The sequence below is a fragment of the Henckelia pumila genome, chromosome 2 (genome assembly GCF_033568475.1).
Source record: "Henckelia pumila isolate YLH828 chromosome 2, ASM3356847v2, whole genome shotgun sequence".
Classification (NCBI taxonomy): Eukaryota; Viridiplantae; Streptophyta; class Magnoliopsida; order Lamiales; family Gesneriaceae; genus Henckelia; species Henckelia pumila.
Window position 1 is genome coordinate 152,743,369 of NC_133121.1, and position 18,299 is coordinate 152,761,667.

The 18,299-nt window shown below is 33.5% G+C and overlaps 2 protein-coding genes across 2 annotated transcripts; both read left to right on the forward strand.

The window, feature by feature from the left end:
* The first annotated feature begins 2,212 nt into the window (after positions 1–2,212).
* LOC140882787 (uncharacterized) lies at positions 2,213–4,563 on the forward strand. The gene is made up of 2 exons (XM_073288988.1): positions 2,213–3,575; positions 4,448–4,563. Exon 1 carries the CDS (start codon positions 2,870–2,872, stop codon positions 3,365–3,367), a length of 498 nt encoding a protein of 165 aa, XP_073145089.1. The 5' UTR covers positions 2,213–2,869; the 3' UTR covers positions 3,368–3,575; positions 4,448–4,563.
* Positions 4,564–10,583: 6,020 nt separating this feature from the next.
* Positions 10,584–14,002, forward strand: LOC140882786 (two-component response regulator ORR26-like). Its single transcript, XM_073288987.1, has 7 exons — positions 10,584–10,595; positions 10,889–11,070; positions 12,233–12,382; positions 12,501–12,998; positions 13,136–13,212; positions 13,298–13,690; positions 13,777–14,002. Exons 2-7 carry the CDS (start codon positions 10,908–10,910, stop codon positions 13,885–13,887), a joined length of 1,392 nt encoding a protein of 463 aa, XP_073145088.1. The 5' UTR covers positions 10,584–10,595; positions 10,889–10,907; the 3' UTR covers positions 13,888–14,002.
* Positions 14,003–18,299: the final 4,297 nt, after the last annotated feature.

Below are 18,299 nucleotides of genomic sequence, written 5' to 3' on the forward strand. Positions count from 1 at the left end.
ACAACCCGTCTTATGTTGTTGTTGAGCTCTCTGATCAATCCCACATTTCGTGTCAAATCATCCGGGACTTTGGCTTCTTGATTCTGGTTGATTTCGTTAATTAACAGCCGGTTTTGGTCCAAAATGTTCTGGACTTGCACGAAGTTCTTCTGAAACGTCTGAAGAACCTTGCCCTCCATCTGTACACCAAAGTTAGCCATGCCTGAAAATAGATCGTCTTCCATCACCGGTAGGTCACTCTTTCCACTGTAATGCAAGTAATTCAAATCACTGCAAAAAGCTTAAAAAATGTTCCATTTTTAGTAGTCAGTAAAATAACCAAGTACAATGACTCGGTAATCATTTTTCATTGCTCACCAAAAGAATCAAGAAAAAGTTCAATTTTCTTTTTTGTTTTTGGAATAGCAATAAAAGAAAAGGCCATCAATAAGATTCTTCCGCAATTCAAAGTACCACTCAATCTCGGGAAAATATTAAATCACAGAACTATTTGATTCCAATAAGTAAAAATTAAGGGAAAAAAGTATACAAACTAAAACATCTTCAAGAATATAAATAAAGAACTGTTAGATTCTCAAAATATTGTAAGTTTCGCAACTGAATACAATAATCATCAGCCGACAGTAATTCGTATTGCAATTTGAATAAAATGAATATGAATATGATCAAAACCTCGAAAATCAACCAGAATAATAAATAAACACCGAGAAATCAGAAACCCAGCGTGCCTAAGAGATCCATAATTAAAAGAACATCAACAGTACCAAGCATCGAACAGCTTGAGGACAGATGGAAACCAAGTAAATTACCATGAAATTTTCTCTGTTTTACCTTTAAATTCACCTTTTTTCTTGCATTTTCCAAGCAAGTGCTTAGAATCAAAACTGAACTACAGTGGGATTTAACAGAGGCACTGAAATCCCGAAGAACAAAACGGAAAGATTACAGAGAATATCATTAATTTGCAATGAATAATGGAAGAAGGCCCTTTGTGCGTGTGTTTTGGGGGTTTCCGCATATGCATATTTCTACCCTTTCTTTCTAATTCATCCGCCGGATTTGTCCTTCATTCATTCGTTGCCTTTCTCCCAATATTGTGCTTACGTGATGCAATTAATATATCATTCTTTTTTATGATATAAAAATAGTGAATTATATTTAATTAAAATACTCTTTATTTATTTGTTTTAAAAAAAAAATTGTTACAATGTAAAATTATGAATATCCAAGTTTTTTTAAGTCGATCGATTATTACAAATGAGCTTCGAATTTGAGATTTTCGTCCAAAAGTTAAGATTTTGGTGTCAAGTAACGACATTAAGATCCAATTTATTTATTTACTTACAAGAGATTTGTACTACCATAAAGATTATGGACTTGAAACTCACTCAATCCTAAAAGTTGGCTCAAAGACTTGATACTTATATTGCATTTGATAAAGATCGTCAAATACATTAAATTTTAGATAAAAACAAGGAAGATAAAAAAGCAATAGATACATATTTCTCAATTTCAAGATGATAAAAAAGCATTAGATACATATTTCTCAATTTCAAGATCCCACCCCAAATTTATATGATTGAGTCATTGAGATCTATATTGGCATTTGATAGGGTTTTGATCCATTGAGCAACTTCCTTTAAAATAGAATTTTGTTGGATGATTAATAAAATATTATTTCTTAAAAAAAAATCATTTTCAATTAATTTTTTTAAAATTAGTCAAAACAAGTAGTAAACTCTCAAACTAACATAATAATATGCAATCCTAATAATAAATCGCACATAACGAGCTTAGAAGATTTTTTTTTTTATAGAATAATCCATCTAAATACCTAGTAATGCCCGATTTAGTCATCTCCCATGCTAAAGAACTTGCAGATGCCGAAAAACATATCACATACGAATAAGCATTTTGCAGGGGATTTCCCAAAAAATTAAACGTAACAACATCAGTCATTGATATTAAATGCAACAACAAAACACTTTATTCAACGAACATAAAATTTGAGAATAAAATATAATCTTTAAAAAATTTCCTCGAACCATTCAATTTCGAGTTACTTACAAATCGAAATTATATAGTCTAATAATATCAATAAATTATTTTTTGGTAAATGTAAAATAAAATCATTTTTAACGTTAATTTGTTTTTCCCAAAAAGAGAAAAAAAATTCCCCTCCCACCAATCACCATGCAATTAACAACCGTAGTCTGCCATTAGATTTCTCTCTCTACAGAAAACTCATTCCTTTCATTTCATTTCTCTCTCTTTCATTCATCTGTTATCGAGAATTGGGTTGGAGGACGGAAAACAAATGAAGGAAGGAATTTTCTGAAATCCCAAATTTTGAATATTCGAGTGAGTTTCTTCGCGTAAATTTCCAACCCTTTTGTCGATCAATTCAGTCCCCGTACTTTGAAGAAGAAAGAAATCGGCGTCTGTGGATCAGAATCTGGATCCTCTTATTTTAATTCTTGAAACCGCGTGAAATTGACGACCCCCATTCCATTCCAATTCCATTGCGAATTGTGGTTGGTTTATTGATTCGTCTGTGTTGTGATGATCTGACTCTCCTGTACAAAAGTTTTAACGTCCACAAATTGAGGAAGAAATCGACGTTTGGAGACCAGGTTTTGGACGCTTTATGTTAATTCTTTGAAATCACGTGAAAGTTGCGAGATCCAATTAATCGAAATTCCTAGTTTCAAACCCTATAATTGACCCTTTCTCCTTGTGCGTGTGTGTGTGTGTGTTTTTTTTTTTTTGGATTCGAAAGATAATTTTGAAGTGTGCTCCGATGCAAATTGGGCGTAAAGAAACATTCTTTACCTGAAAAAGATACTATTGACTGACGTTGATTGATTGAATGGAGTCCCCGTTGTTGACTTTGTTCGTGGCGGGGCTTTTCTTTTGTTCTTTTACGATCATTGTGGACTCGCAACAATTTCTGAATCCCCCGCCGGGAATTTCGCCACCACCTCCTCCCCCACCTCCTCCTCCACCACCACCACCACCACCACCTCCACCGCCACCTTCTCCCCCACCTCCACCTCCACCATCGCCTCCGCCTCCGCCTCCCTCACCTCCCTTTTCATCTTCTCCTCCGCCGCCATTTGAATCACCATCACCACCTCCTTTGCCATCTCCTCATCCTCCATACTCACCACCCAATGCAACCTTGGAACCTAACAACCACCATAAAAACCATAGGAACTTGAGCCCTCCTCAGGGGAAAGAGAACCTCAACACGGGGGAGAAAATCGGTTTGATGTTTGTAGTGGTTGCAGGAATCCTGCAAGTGTGTGTGGTGGCATTCTTGTTGATCAGTAGAAGGCAACTTTTGAAGGCCGAGAAGGGCTATTGATGGATCAATAACAATGCATCTGGATACCAAATCTCACCAAATGCAATTTTTAAACCGTGTCAATACAATTTTCTCGTCCAGAGCTTACTGCATTGGCTATGAAATTCGTTACTTGGAGTATTGGGGCAAATGCAAGGCGTTACATCAATAGAATTGACGATCCCTGGAATTTTGGTGATTGAGTCCTGGGATACAACTTCGTAAATTGGTAAATCTTGATTGACAATTGACTGTGTTTTTGTTGATATTTTATTGTTTGATTCATTTCTTTTGTTGGTTAACATAACTCATGGATTGAAGTTGAAGATGTGTATAATATCACTTTTTCTTAGGCATTGTATTGTGTATTTGTGTTTGAATACAATTGACTTCAGTTCTAATTTTTCTTTGGATTTGGTTCTTTTACATTTCTGCCTGTTCATTTCCTAATTTGTTGCAGCTTCTTGCATGTTTATATACTGATTGAATATTGGTCGCTTATACATGATAATATACGAGGAGCGGTGTTTTAAAATTCGGCATAGGCGGCCACCTAGATGCTATGCGCCGGCCGACGGCATCGAAAAAGCCAATTAAAAAAACCGATTGGCCTATGAGTCTAGGTGCCGCTGAACTGCCAAAGGGTTTAGGGCTTTCAGGATTTTTTCTAATTAAAAGCCAATTAAAAAACTGAAGAAAATGTTAATTCACTCTCCCACCAAAACCTTCTCAATCCGTTTCCACATAGAAGAGTAGAAAGCAGCAGAAGGTGATTGCAGAAGAGAAAGAGAAGAAAATTGCTCCCCGGCTCCTCCCAAAACCCGATTAATTTATGGAGAGGAAAAAGTAGACTAAAATTACTTGACGCGGAACCACGCTTACTAGTTTCTTGCAGGGTGACCTAGATTGATGTTCACAGCATGTGTTTTGTAGTAGTAGAATGTAGTGAATAACACTGGATGTAACAGATGATGTAACTCTTGAGTTTTATGCAAGATTTGTGCAGCTTTTCATCCTCATTTGTATGTTGTATTTATAATCAGTGTGCAAACTTTTTATGGGAGTTACAAACTAATGAAATTGCTGTTTATCATTCTCCAGTATTTTTTGAGCTCGGAAATTATTAGTTCGTTCTTGTATAATCCTCTCACATATTTTTACAAGATTATCGGTGAGTCTCCATCCTTGCTTTCTATTAAATTTTTTTATAAATGGGAAGTAAAATTCAACCAGAAATGTTGTTGACGGATGGTTACCGTATTTAGGTAGTGTTTGAGAGAGCAAAATTTTGTTAAGTAAAAGCTGAGAAGTGCTTCCTGAAAGCTCTCTCGAACACTGCTTTAAAATGCAAAACTTTTATCCTACAAATGTTAGAAGACCTTTTCCATATGGTTGTATCCTTGTTAATCCGCGAACGATTTCCCGCATAATAAACTCTTGGACGATACATGTCACTGTACAAACAACTACTGGATGCCACAAGAAATGATATTGTTTGCAATCTCTGAAAACGTGATTATTGATTTTCTTAACAAGATTGCAAACACTACGTTTTCCATGTTCTTGGAAAGATGATTTTGGAAAACGTTATTGTAGGAATTGAGTGAGGTTTTCGAATGAATCTTGAGTATCCTGTTTTTAGGGTGAGTTATTTATTGTAAAATTTTTGGAAATCGGAGTTCATAACATGCATAGTCAGCATGTATGATTGCTGGTCCCTGGAGTGTTGGCCATTGGGATTTGGGATTTGGGATCGTGGCTTGGCTCCTTATGTTTTCTTTTTGGGTTCAGTCAAGGACTTGGTTTGGCTAATTAATGATATCTAATATGTGGGATTTATGATTAATCAAAAGTACTATTGTCTAACTAAAAAATATGTTACTGCTCTGTCATTATTCTATTGTCTGCAGTGAATCTGTACTAGGTGTGATCAGAACCAAATCAAATAGCTCCTTTAAATTGATTTTAGTCTTCGAGATATAGGAATTTTTCATCTTGGTCGAAATCTTTTAAAAATAAAATTCGAATTTTCCTGTCTTCATATAATCAATGTACCATTATGATTGTGGTTCATCACGGTAGTAGATTTTTTATGAGTAAAATTCGAATAGCGGTCTATAATGCAAATTATTCATGGTTCATCTATCTCTCTCTGTCTCTCTATATATATAGGATTAGTTCAAGCAGGAATAAAACTTTTAACTAAGGAATGATTAAATATTTCTATCTTTGCTATTTTAAAAAATGTCAGATTTTCAAATTTTGAAGATTCATTATTAAGTTATGTGGAATTCAGCTTATGTATTGTACCAATCTCTTTTGATTGTTATTCAAAATTTTCAATCTCTTTAAATGATAAAAATATTTTAAAATCCTTCGTATTATAAATAAAAACTCATAATTATAATATGATATGTTTTGACTGATCTTCCATAGACTCCTCTAGGCCAGCTTCTTCTGTGCTAGTTTCCTCTTGGCAGAAGTAAGCTGCTTGGTGCGGTAGGCAGCAACTGAACGCGATTAAGGTTGAGCTCATTCAGGAGGTAATTGATCTGGATCGTGTAACCTTGAGATTGGATGGAGGGTGTAGTGACCCGTCCCGGAATCACCTATTAATAAAGACTTAAGCATGCAACTAAAATTTAAATAACAAAAATCAGAGAAAATTGCGAAAACTTAAAACAAATACTAACCCGGCATAATACAACCGATAAATAATTGCAACCTCAATAAATGTACAACCAAATCGAAAACTTAAAAACAAGAGGGTCAATCCTAACTATCTCCGCTGGCACCAATTGAGTCCACAACTCCCTGGTCACCAACTACAAACTGGTTCTCTAACCTGGGAAACCTACATTTGTCTCGTCAAATGGGGTGTCCAATAAAATATACGGACGTGACTAACAAAGCTCAGTACAGATGTATGAGTATACACATGTATTAGTTAAAAATATGATTAAAATCAATTTTATTCAATTAATTCTAATCAAATTCAAACGCACGAAGAACTTTGAGAATTCAGTTTTCACCTAAACCGCACACTGAAATCGAATACTATTTTTAGTCGGTTTTACCATGTGTTGATTGTTAAAGTGATCAAAATCAATCCCTCCTCTGTCGACTTAGGACCAATTAACATGCAATCAAACAGTTGATCAGGTCATTCACAAGAAAAAAATAAATCTAACAATCAATAAAATAGAATCAAGTCTGAAAAATCCCAAACAAACATACAAGTTTTCTACATAAATTTGTCTGGCCCAATCATGTGGGCTTGATCGAAAAGAAAAAACTACTCAAAGTCTAACATAATACTCAACAAAAGTTTTTCAATCCAAAACATCAACTAAAAATCAAAAATAAAGAAAAGAAGAAGAAAAGATGTGTCGATGATGATGTAGCCGCCTCTTGCCTCTTCAAGCGTTGTGTAACCCTCAATCTGATGAAGAAAATCAGTATTTAAGTGTCCAAGGATCCCAAAAAAATAGTATCCATCCCGAGCAAGAGTTTTCAAATATAAAAATTCTGCCCGTGCGTCTCGCTCGAGCGGCAACAAGGTGCGCTCGAGCAAGCACTACTCTGTCTCAAAACTTATCTGACCCGCCTTTCTCGCTCGAGCGAGCATAACTTGCGCTCGAGCGAGTGCTCTTTTGAAAATCTTTTCCTTTGCTCTCGGCCTCGCTCGAGCGAGTATAAAACCGTCCAAATTCTTGAATTTTACCTATAAAATAACCAGGAGAAGTATTATGCAGACGGATGCATGAATTATGCTTAAACTAAATAAAAATAACACACTAATTAACCCACGAATGCATGAAAAACAACAATGAAACATCACAAAAATATGTGTATAAAGCACATTTATCAAATTGGCCAAGCAAAACTTGCTGTGTGGAGACAAGATAACTGATTTGGAACTTTGTGAGCATTGTGTCCTAGGCAAAGCAAAGAGGACAAATTTTCAATAGATTGGTCATACATCAACAAAGCCCCTACAGTATGTTCATTCTGATCTTTGAGGTCCATCAAGGACAGAAACTAATGGAAGAGGGAGATATTTCATTTCTATCATTGATGATTTTACAAAAAGATCACTCTGGGTATATGTATTCAAAACCAAGGATGAGGCTTTAAGCAAGTTCAATGACTGGGTACAAGTGACAGAAACGAAGATATACATGAAGGTAATGAATCTTAGGACAGATAATGGTCTTGAATATTGCTCTAAGGAATTTTCATAGTACTATAAATCCAAAGGAATTTCTAGACACAGGACAAATCCAAGAACTCCTCAGCAGAATGGATTGTTAGAAAGAATGAATCGAACATTGCTTGAAAGAGTAAGATCCATGTTGTTATATGCTGGTTTGCCAAAATCTTTATGGGGGAGAGGCTTCATCTACTGCTTGTTAATGATAAATAGGAGTCCCTCCAGTACAAATGATTTCAAGACTCCCATGGAATTATGGAGTGGGACTCCTTCTGATTACTCAAAGGTTTGGCTTTGTAGACCTGACTTGGTATGCTCTAACTATAATAGAGCAGGTGGAGCAAATTGAACCATCAAGTTATAAGGATGCAATGTCTGGAAAATCTAAGGGACATTGGAAAGATGCAATGGATGAGGAGATTAGCTTACTTGTGAAGAACAACACATGGAAACTTGTACCTACACCTCATAAACAGAGAGTTTTCGGATGCCAGTAGATATACAAATTGAAGGAAGCCTTACCAACTGACAACAAGATAAAATCACTACAACAAATATGGTAATAGACAACAATACAAAACAACGTATTTTTGCCAAAACTGTTGTCGTTTACTCTTTAACAACAGTTTTAATGAAAACAGTTGTCTTTGAGCTTTTTTTCATTATCAAAGACAACGGTTTTTTAAAAACCGTTGTCTTTGAGGGGTAAAAGACAACAGTTTTTAAAAATCGTTGTCTATTAGTGATTTTTTTATATCTATGACAAAAACCGTTGTGTATGAGTGCGTTTTTATTTGTCAAAGACAACGGTTTTAAAAAACTGTTTCTATGAGCGGATTTTTTTGAAGCTACAACAACTCTTTTTAAAACCGTTAAAAAACAAAAAAAAAAACAACATATTTGAATTATTGTCTTGCAACCCCAAATATTAATCAAACAATACACATATATTTACATACATGCTGAAGAAAGAAGAAAGAGAAGCCCTAAATCCCCAAACCCGTCCCCCCTCTTCTTCCCCCTCCTAGTCTTCGTCGTCGTTGCTGTACACCGCCGGAAGTGAGTCTTTCGACCCTCCTCCACCTTACTCTTAACTCCTAGCCTTGATCTAAGATGTTTGGTTGAGAGGTTTGGCTACTGAACAATTGGAATTGAACAAGGACCAGTTAAATTATTCTGTGACAACCAAAGTGCTATTCACTTAGCAAAACACGAAGTCTTCCATGAACGTTCAAACCATATTGATATCAAACTTTTTTTTTGTTAGAGATATCATAGCTAAAGGAGAAGTGGTGTTGAAGAAGATTGCCACCGAGAAAAATCCTGCAGGTGCTTTAACCAAGTCACTACAACTTGTTAAGTTTAAAAAATGCCTTGACTTGATAAGAGTGAGTAAAGGGCAGTAGAAAGCAGGAATGTGACGAGCATCCAGCCAAGATAAAGACAAGGTGAAGATTGTGAATAAGTGTGTCTTCTTTCTTGGCAAACATCTTCTCTACTGTTTTATTTGTCTCGGGGCCAAATGTATTGGGCTGGCCACTCACTACTCTTGGACTCAAGTCATGAAGCCCAACTAACAAGTCCTAACGGTAATCATGGTTAAGGGAGTTGTTTAGTTTATAAGGGGGCAGGAAAGTCGATGGGAAATAATAAGGATAAACCTGAAGTAGAATACACACTCAAGCTCCATATTGCTCTTCAAGATCGCAATTTAACAGGGTGAAAAAGAGAGACAAAGGTTAGAAGAGAAAGCAGAAGCAGATATCATTGTTGTTGGATTGTATCTGGATTATGCATTATTTTGAATTCATAAGCTCTGTAATCTTGAAAACATGTTAAAAGGATCAATATTGAAAGATTGGTTGGGCGTTCGTCCGTGGATGTAAGTCATTGACCGAACCACGTAAATGATCTTTGTTCTTTTGTTCTTGATTTCTGCATGCAGTTTATATATATATTACATGTGTTCTTGAGTTGGAGTGAATACTGAGAAGTGAACTCGATTGGCTGCTGCTACATTGTTGAGTGCATTGTGTGATCATCTTCTGGTGAGTGTTGAGATTTCATATAAGTTATCTCATTGTTTACAGTGCGTGTGAATTAATGAAACAAACCCTAACGACTCCGAATAATAACCGTTCTATATGGTTATTATTTTTTTAACTAATGCGACATATTCAATTAGAGAATTTGACGCTACGACGTTCGTTGGACTTGCAATGGTAATATTACGGCCATTGTAGTATCTAAGTAACTCGTATCGAACATATAATGTAAACATTAATAGTCGTTACGGTTTAAATCTCTAAAATAGCGAAAATAATAATTATATATAATAAATTAATTCCTATAATTTTTATAATTTATTTATGTATACATTATAATATTATACTATTCAGTTAGTATAAAAGAAGTAAATTAACTAATTAATAAATTAAAAGAAATTACCAAATAAATCGATCAATTATATAAATGAATATATATTTCAACATAATAAATATTAATAGTTTTATAAGTGGATATGGCATATATATAATTAACAATAAGAAATATTATAATTAATGCTTTTTTTACAGTAAAGTTTTAAGTATAATTTCTGACATGTTTTATAAGTTTTATTCTTAGGGTTTGACTATCGACACCTGTCTAGTCCTACTTTTCACTCTGCACATATATAAGATTATGTAAATAATTCATACATAATCTTGACACCAAATATTAGTAAGAGAAATGAATAAGAGCATTTAAGGACCTCCTATATTGTGTATAACGTTGACTGGAATTTGGTCAGACACCCATTTTCATACAGAAGTGAATTATTTGTATTTTTCTAAAAAAGAATTCGCGCGTTTAAATGGAAAGTAAATTACAGAAATTCGTAATCTGCCCAAAGTCAGTCAGACCCCAATGCATAATTTACAGTGAAGCATACACACATCCATGCCTTGGAGTTGGCTCCTATAAATACATCCCATCAGTGTTATATCCTCTCCACTCTAAATTTTGCATCCCTAATTATATTTTTTGTACTCAAATGTACACTACTACCTTTCCCTTGAATTGATTTCACTCCTTTTTATTTCATATTTCGCATTAAAATCGCGACTTTTATGATAAGGATATATACCGCGGATCAAAAGAACGTATCAGAAAAATCTTTATTAAAAATAATGATTTATATAACATTTTGATCTTTACTCTAGCATCGTACATTTATATATATATTCGCGGAAACATGATTCGAATCTATAAATTGTTCAATGATTGGATATTTTTATTTATGCCTGATTATTAATTAATGATAATCCTTTTTAAAATTTCTTGTGTAGAGAAATAATTTTGGACATCATGACCATGTGGGATTTAGGCGGCGTTTGGGGAAACGAAGGAATGAGCACTTCAATGGCTTCATTCCATGCAATTGTGCATGAGATTCATGTGTTGGTTGTGGATCATGACACTGAATCCCTAATGAACACTGCTAAGATGCTGGAAATGTGCTCATACCGAGGTACGTACGTACACAATCCCTATAGAGTTTTGATATGGTGAGCACATATCATGTGCACTTATGTGTGCATCTGCTGATGTGGTGTTCACCTATTGAATGTAGAGGATGCCACTTCAGCGATGCACACAAAAGTGCACATCATTGATGCTTATAATATCATATATATATATATATATATATATATATATATATATTTGATCTGATGTTATTCTTGGGTAGTAACACCAATTAAAAGTTAATATCTGACTACATGAGATAGATCTCTACATATGGTTAAGATAAATAAAAAAAAAAAAAAAAAAAAGTTACGCCCGTGTCAATCAGATACCAAAGCGCAAGATCTGGGCTAAATTGATATCTATTGACGCGTGCGTAACGAATTTTCTTTTGTCTTCTTAACATATGTGCATTTATACACATACAAATATATTCCTATTCCTGAGTTTTCCAGTTGTAACGAATCTAGCTATTATTGTTCCTGCTAACTATAGTCTACAATATTTGAGATAATTTTAGTTTTGGTAATGTCCATATGTTTGGTTTTTTATGATTTTGGTTCTTTATTATTCAAATTTCCGTCTTATTCTTATATCTTCTTAAATGTTGATAATTTTAATCATTTTCCACCGGGATTGCTGATATATGTGAACTATTCAGTGTCATGTAAGAAAAAAACTTACATTGTCTAAAACAAATATATAATGGACTAAAACTTAAATTTGATAATATAGAAGACCAAAATCACAAATAATCAAATCAAATATACATGAAAAAAATGTAATTTTTTCCATAATATTTTTTTTTAAAACAAAAAGGAGAAAGAAAATATTTTCATAAATCTATACAGTATGTCAAGTCACAAGCCCTTATGGGTACGTTATTGACCAAATTAAATCAAAACAAAATTAATATTGTACATCACAAAAATAAAATTTCATAACTATCGTAGAACCCCAATTTTATAATATAAATTAAACTAATTTAAAAAAAATATTGATTAAAATCCAAAGAAATTTTTTATTTTTTTTTTAAAAAAGAACAGCACAATTCGAAATACGTGTAAGACACTAATATATATATATCTTATCCATGGAGTAAGCTATATATCCCATGACTTAGCTTGCACTCTACTCATGAATTAGCCTAATTTGTTGTTTTGCAGTTACATTTGTTGAGCTTGCTTCTGCTGCTATATCAATGATCTCAAGCGGAAAGGCCAAATTCGACATTGTGATGGCTAATGTCAACTCGCCAGACCTCCATGGATTCAAGCTTCTCCAACTTGCTGTGAACATGGATTTACCAGTCATTTGTAAGTATTTATCATGTATTAATTCTTTTAAACTTCATATATGATTCTGATCTATTATTTATAGTTTCATTTGGTTGCACTCAAATGATATAATAAGTTTAATTAATTCCTTGTGAAGTAATGTCGGCTGACGATAACGCTTTCATGGCCATGAAAGCTTTGGAGAATGGTGCCTTCCTTTTCATAAAAAAACCTGCAACACTTGAGATCCTGAGGTGCCTGTGGCAATACGTTCTCAAGGAAAAAACCCGAATGGTTCGTGAAAAAGAGAGATTAATCCCAGAAAATAATATAGCAGCAGCCGCGGGTAATAATTACAACGTGCGAGGAGTGGAGATCTATAACGGAGAAGATTATAATAACTACATGAACCATGGAGCTGGCAACAACAGCAGCCATATGATGATGATGAACAATAAGCTGGGTAAAGTATTAGCCAAGAAGAAGTTAATGGGGCAAAAGTCGGCCGGTGGTTGGCACGACGATGGCGGCGTATATGGTTCGGAGAATAATCATATGCTTGGAATTAACAAGGTTAGGAGAAAGGTGTGCACGGAGTGGACTCAGGATCTTCATGCAAAGTTTATGGAAGCTGTGAGGCAACTTGGTGAAGGAAGTAAGCTAGTTTCTTATATATATATATCCTAATTTTCTTAATTGGTTCCATGCATGCCTGCAGGTTAATTTTTATATATATATATATCCTTGAAATACATTTGATGGTAATTAATATATATTTCAATACGTATATAGGATGCTTCCCAAAGGAGATTCTTGATCTGATGAATACACCTGGTTTGACAAGAATGCAAGTTGCTAGTCATCTTCAGGTTTGTACGTACAACAGCCATATATACAGATCATTTTAATTTAAATTTATCTTAGCCTAGCTAGCTTTTTGGATATAATTGGTAGAAATGCCGGAATGACAATTGGCGATCACCGGATGAAAGGAAATCCCAGCAAATTAGCTCCTCCCCTCAAGCAGCGGCTACTGATATCAACATGTCAAACTACAAGCCAAGGCGATTCGGATCGATGCCCGGCCAGTTGGTTAAGCAACAATCTGAAACGGAGACCCCGGATAAGGCTGATCATGAGAATGGAAAAGTTGCAGCAGCATACGAGCATCCACATGGCAAAGCCGCCCGTGGCAGCAGCAGAAGAAGGCATCCATCTGATGACTTCTTTAGCTTTACAGATATGGATTGCCTGATTCAGAACTTCTCTGGCATGCCACAAGGATCTGCCATCAATCCTCCTCAGGCTTCGGGCTCAGGCCCCTATCAAGTTTACCCACACCAGCAGGCCAGTCTCAACTAAATATATATACTGATCTAATTAACTTAATTGAACTAGTTAATCTTAATTAAAACTTTTATTTATATATGCAGAATTCAGTTGTGCCAAGCATGGATGCAAGAAGCCAATGGAGTTCAGAGGGGACGACAAACTTTGAGAGTGACGGCTCGGAAACCAAAGACATTAATGATGACAATAACTAAAATTGAATCAAGTCATGCATGTGGGGCCGGCCGGCGATATTAATTACAGCTTGCATTTGTAATAATGGACTGGTTGATAAGAACTTCAAGTTGTATTAATTGAATAATCAACTCGATCCATCGGATGTTAGCTAGGAGGTTTTCATCTATATCATTGCTTCGACTCTCAAAACCCATTTTAACTTTCTACACATCTCATTTGTATGGCTGCTAGATATCTTAGCTAGGCTCAATTGCAACCCAATCACTCCTCGTTTATACCATTTCATCATGTCTTTAAAGATGCCAAGCTTTGGCAATTCCAATCTAAAAACTTCATAGTAAACATAAAGCATGGATGCGCATAGAATGGGTCTTGAAGTTATTGGGTGGCTAAGATATTAAATCTCGACTTTCTCTTCTCAAAATCTTTCACCAAGTTTGCCTCCATTTCCTTCCTATTTCCATGCAATCTAGATTTTTCAAATCCCTCATCAATATATTTCCCAGATTTTCTGAGTGGACGGGTTACCATCATCCACGATCGACCCAAATGTCACTACAAAAAAGCGATTTTCAAGACCGGTTTTTTAGGGACGGTTTTTAAAACCGTTCATAAAAGTTTAGCAATAGAGACGGTTTGAACAAAACCGCTCCTAACGTGTTAAATTATAGGCGCGATTTGAAATATGCTCCTAATAAATACTTTTAGCATCATTTTGCATAAACCGCTCCTATCAACCCCTTCTATTACCTTAAATTTTAAGAGCAGTTTGTAAACCACTATAATTGAATACTTTATAGCAACGGATTGTGTAAAACGCTGCTATAAAATCGCTTTTATTACTTTAATTATTAAGAACAGTTTTTAACCACTCCTATTTAAAATAATTAGCAACATTTTCTATAAATCGCTGATATAAATTATTTCTATTGGTTTAATTTTCATGATCTATTGGCAAACCGCTCCTATTAAATACATTTAGCAACAATCATGTGTAACTGATGTTAAAGAGATAAACATATAGCGACTCCTAAATGTTACGTAAATTTATAAATGGTGACACAATCTTTTCCTTTATGGTTTATTATCATAAATATCCTAACCCAAATTCCCCTAAAAATTACTTACTATAATATAATCCATAGAGTTCTTTATGTAAAATTTTTTATGAACTTAATTTTTTATATATACAAAAAACAACCATATAAATATGCAACATGAGCTTATAAAGTTGTAAACATATACTATGAATGTTAGCATACATGAGGACCCAATTTCTAGTTAAAAAATTATGAAACAATCATGATTAATTAGTGTCAACAGTGACAACGAGTTAAAATTTTATGTTCAGAACTCCCAAAGTTTCGGCATTAGCTCCTCATAAGTAAGATATACCGAAGAGTTCAAATAACTCAAAAACGATAATATGCTCAAGATAGCATCTAAATCCCCATACAACACTCAAACAATTGATATTTGCCTGGATTAATCTACATTTACTTACTTACTCTTCTAGGAGAGTGATTGAACCTATCACTTATTGTACACTCTAAAATTTTGGAATTGCACCATTATCAGCAAAAATTAATTTTGGTAAAGCGATAACACTACAAGAAAAAACACCTATAGTGACACTTTCTTAATGACATTTTTTTAAAAGTGTCATTAAATATATACATATAATGACATTACTTAAAAATTAAAAATTTAATAAAATAAAAACCCTATTAAATATATAATGATGACAATATTAAAAAATGTCAGTAAAAGTATGAGCCACTTTTAGGCTTAAATTATTTTTCATTTCTCTCCCTCCATATTTTTTTTTTTTGGAAAAGAATCTCTCACCATATTAGATATATTATGATGAAAATATTAAAAATGTCAGTACAATATTAAATTAAAAGTGCCAATAAAATTATACGCCTAAATTCACCTCTCCCTCCATATCGATCATAGATTGCAAAAGGTGTCATTACTAGCTAAGAGAAAGATTGTTGGGATACAAGAATTGTTCTTGTTAAGATAATGATAAAAAACTATTACACTTTGGTTACTTTATGGTTTAAAAGATTAAATATTGCAGTTGTTACTAATTTGTATTAATCTATAATTTTTAATAAAGTGACAAGTGCTCGTTTCTACAAAATTCTACCTACCAATTGTAAAACAATTTGATAACTCTCCGATGTGTGCTTTTAAAGTTTGTTTCTTGTGTGAGCTATATGATTTTCATAATAATTTTTTATGTTATCAGTGATAATAATTTAAGAATTCAAAATTGTAGATGAAGATATAAAAATTTTTATTAGATACGATAATTATGGATGAGATACAAATGGATCTTTAATTTATTGCATTTTTATTAAATGAAATTTAATTTTTTTTATTTTGATAGTTATATTTATATTTATATATATAATAATAAAATGACCATTAAAACTCTATTATGACTGTCTCATGAATTAATTTAATGAGACTAATCTTTTACTAAATTTGACCATATTTTTTTTATATCAAACGTATTACTTTTCACTATATATATAGATCGGATCATTGTATCTCATAGTAAACCAACCTTAAAATAAATTACACTTGAACCGAAAAATATTTACTCTAGTCGTCCTTCGTTCGTTGTACATAGTAGTATTAAAAATATATATAAATTTTGAGACTAAATTAGATAAACTAACGAGAGAGAAACAATATGAATTAGAAACATATTTAATTTCATGTATATAAAAATAGTTATACAAACATAAAAAATTTCAATCAATATAACAAAGAATACCCATTTAAAAAAAATAAAATAAAAATAACATAAAAAATAGGATGAGCAAAAACAAGGTTAGGTGGATTTAGTTCCCCTAATTTCGGTTTGGTTTTTTTAAAGGTTAGAACAAAACAACATATTTGAGCCTAAAAAAAATCATATTTTCATTATCATACTGCGCCTATTTTTCATGTCTCCCGCCTCTCATTTTCAATTCTCGATGTTATTTAATTTTTATTTCTTGCTTGCCTACCCTAAATTTCCATTCCATGTAGTTTTCTCTAGCCGCCACTCCCTCCACCCCGTCACAGTATCCTCTCCTCTTGTTGTTAGCCCTTTCTCCCTATTCATTATTGACCGCATAAGTTGTTGTTTTCCTCATTAATTGCTAATGAGGATGGACACTTGTCTTGGTTCTTCATCTTCCCGGGCCCGTATCTTGATTCAAGAATTGATTTTTAACCCATTCTTGCAAAAGTTTTGATCCCTAAGAGCACATGCGATCGGCTGGTGAATGCTGTGATGAAGGGCTTTGTCCGAGTTTATGTTAGACATTTGTCCTTCTGTAATATGTTGCCAATATATTTAAACTTTATTATGTGTAGTGGTTATAATTTAATTTCTCTGTATGCTTTTCAGCTCCGGTATGGGCAGACTTCTTGGTCCCGTTTGCGCTATTTGTGTTGCAAAATTATTTGGCAGATGTTTGGAAACCGAGATTTACTCATGCTGCTTGAACTCTGAACATTTGGGGTGAATTTTCTTTGGTATTGTCGGTTTTTTTCTCTTCCTCGTCGATGCATTCGTGGTAAATTTTCTAGCTTTTGTTTTCCTGAAATTGCTTTGGTTTGATTTCTCTGGATAGGAATAACCAAAACTTTTTATTCATCTCGTTTACAGGAGCGCAGAAATACAAATTTTGGAAGATTTCTGTAAGCATGTGCGTTTTTTTCTTTACAATTATTTTAGTATTATCTATTATTGTATTGAATTTAAAGAGATTTTTTATGAATTCTTTTTATTTTATTGACATTTTTTTTGGTTATTTTTCATTCAGTGACCGGGTTGCGCATCGGTTGACCTCCACGGCATATGAGAGGCTGCATCCAACAAAATTGTCCAAAAAAGAATCACTTGAGTACAATATATTACTGTCATAAATAAATTCTTATTTATAGATTTTTGTTCTGATGCAGATATTATACCAAATGCGCAAGAACAAAGTCGAAGACCTCGTCCACCATCAGAACCGTATCTTAGTTAGATAGAATTATTATTAACGATTTTTCATTTGTTTTATGTAAAAATTTGTAAGCTACACCATTTTTTTGTATAGAATATTTAATTTGTAATTCTATATATTGATTTTTGCATAGCACGTGTTGTTTACTAGTATATATAGATTTACTGAAAAAATTTTATTATTTTTTAGGTCAATGTTCGTAAAAATAATAATTTATAAAAGAAAAGTATTATTATTAGACGGGTCAACCGGATGTCTATTTCAATAAAAATAATACTTTTAGCATAAAAATAATACTTTTTCTTTAGTCGAAAACCGAATAAGATATCTATCTCACAAAAAACTCATAAGACGGTCTTATAAATTTTTTTTTATTACATTATATCAATAATTATAACTTTTATGCAATTACT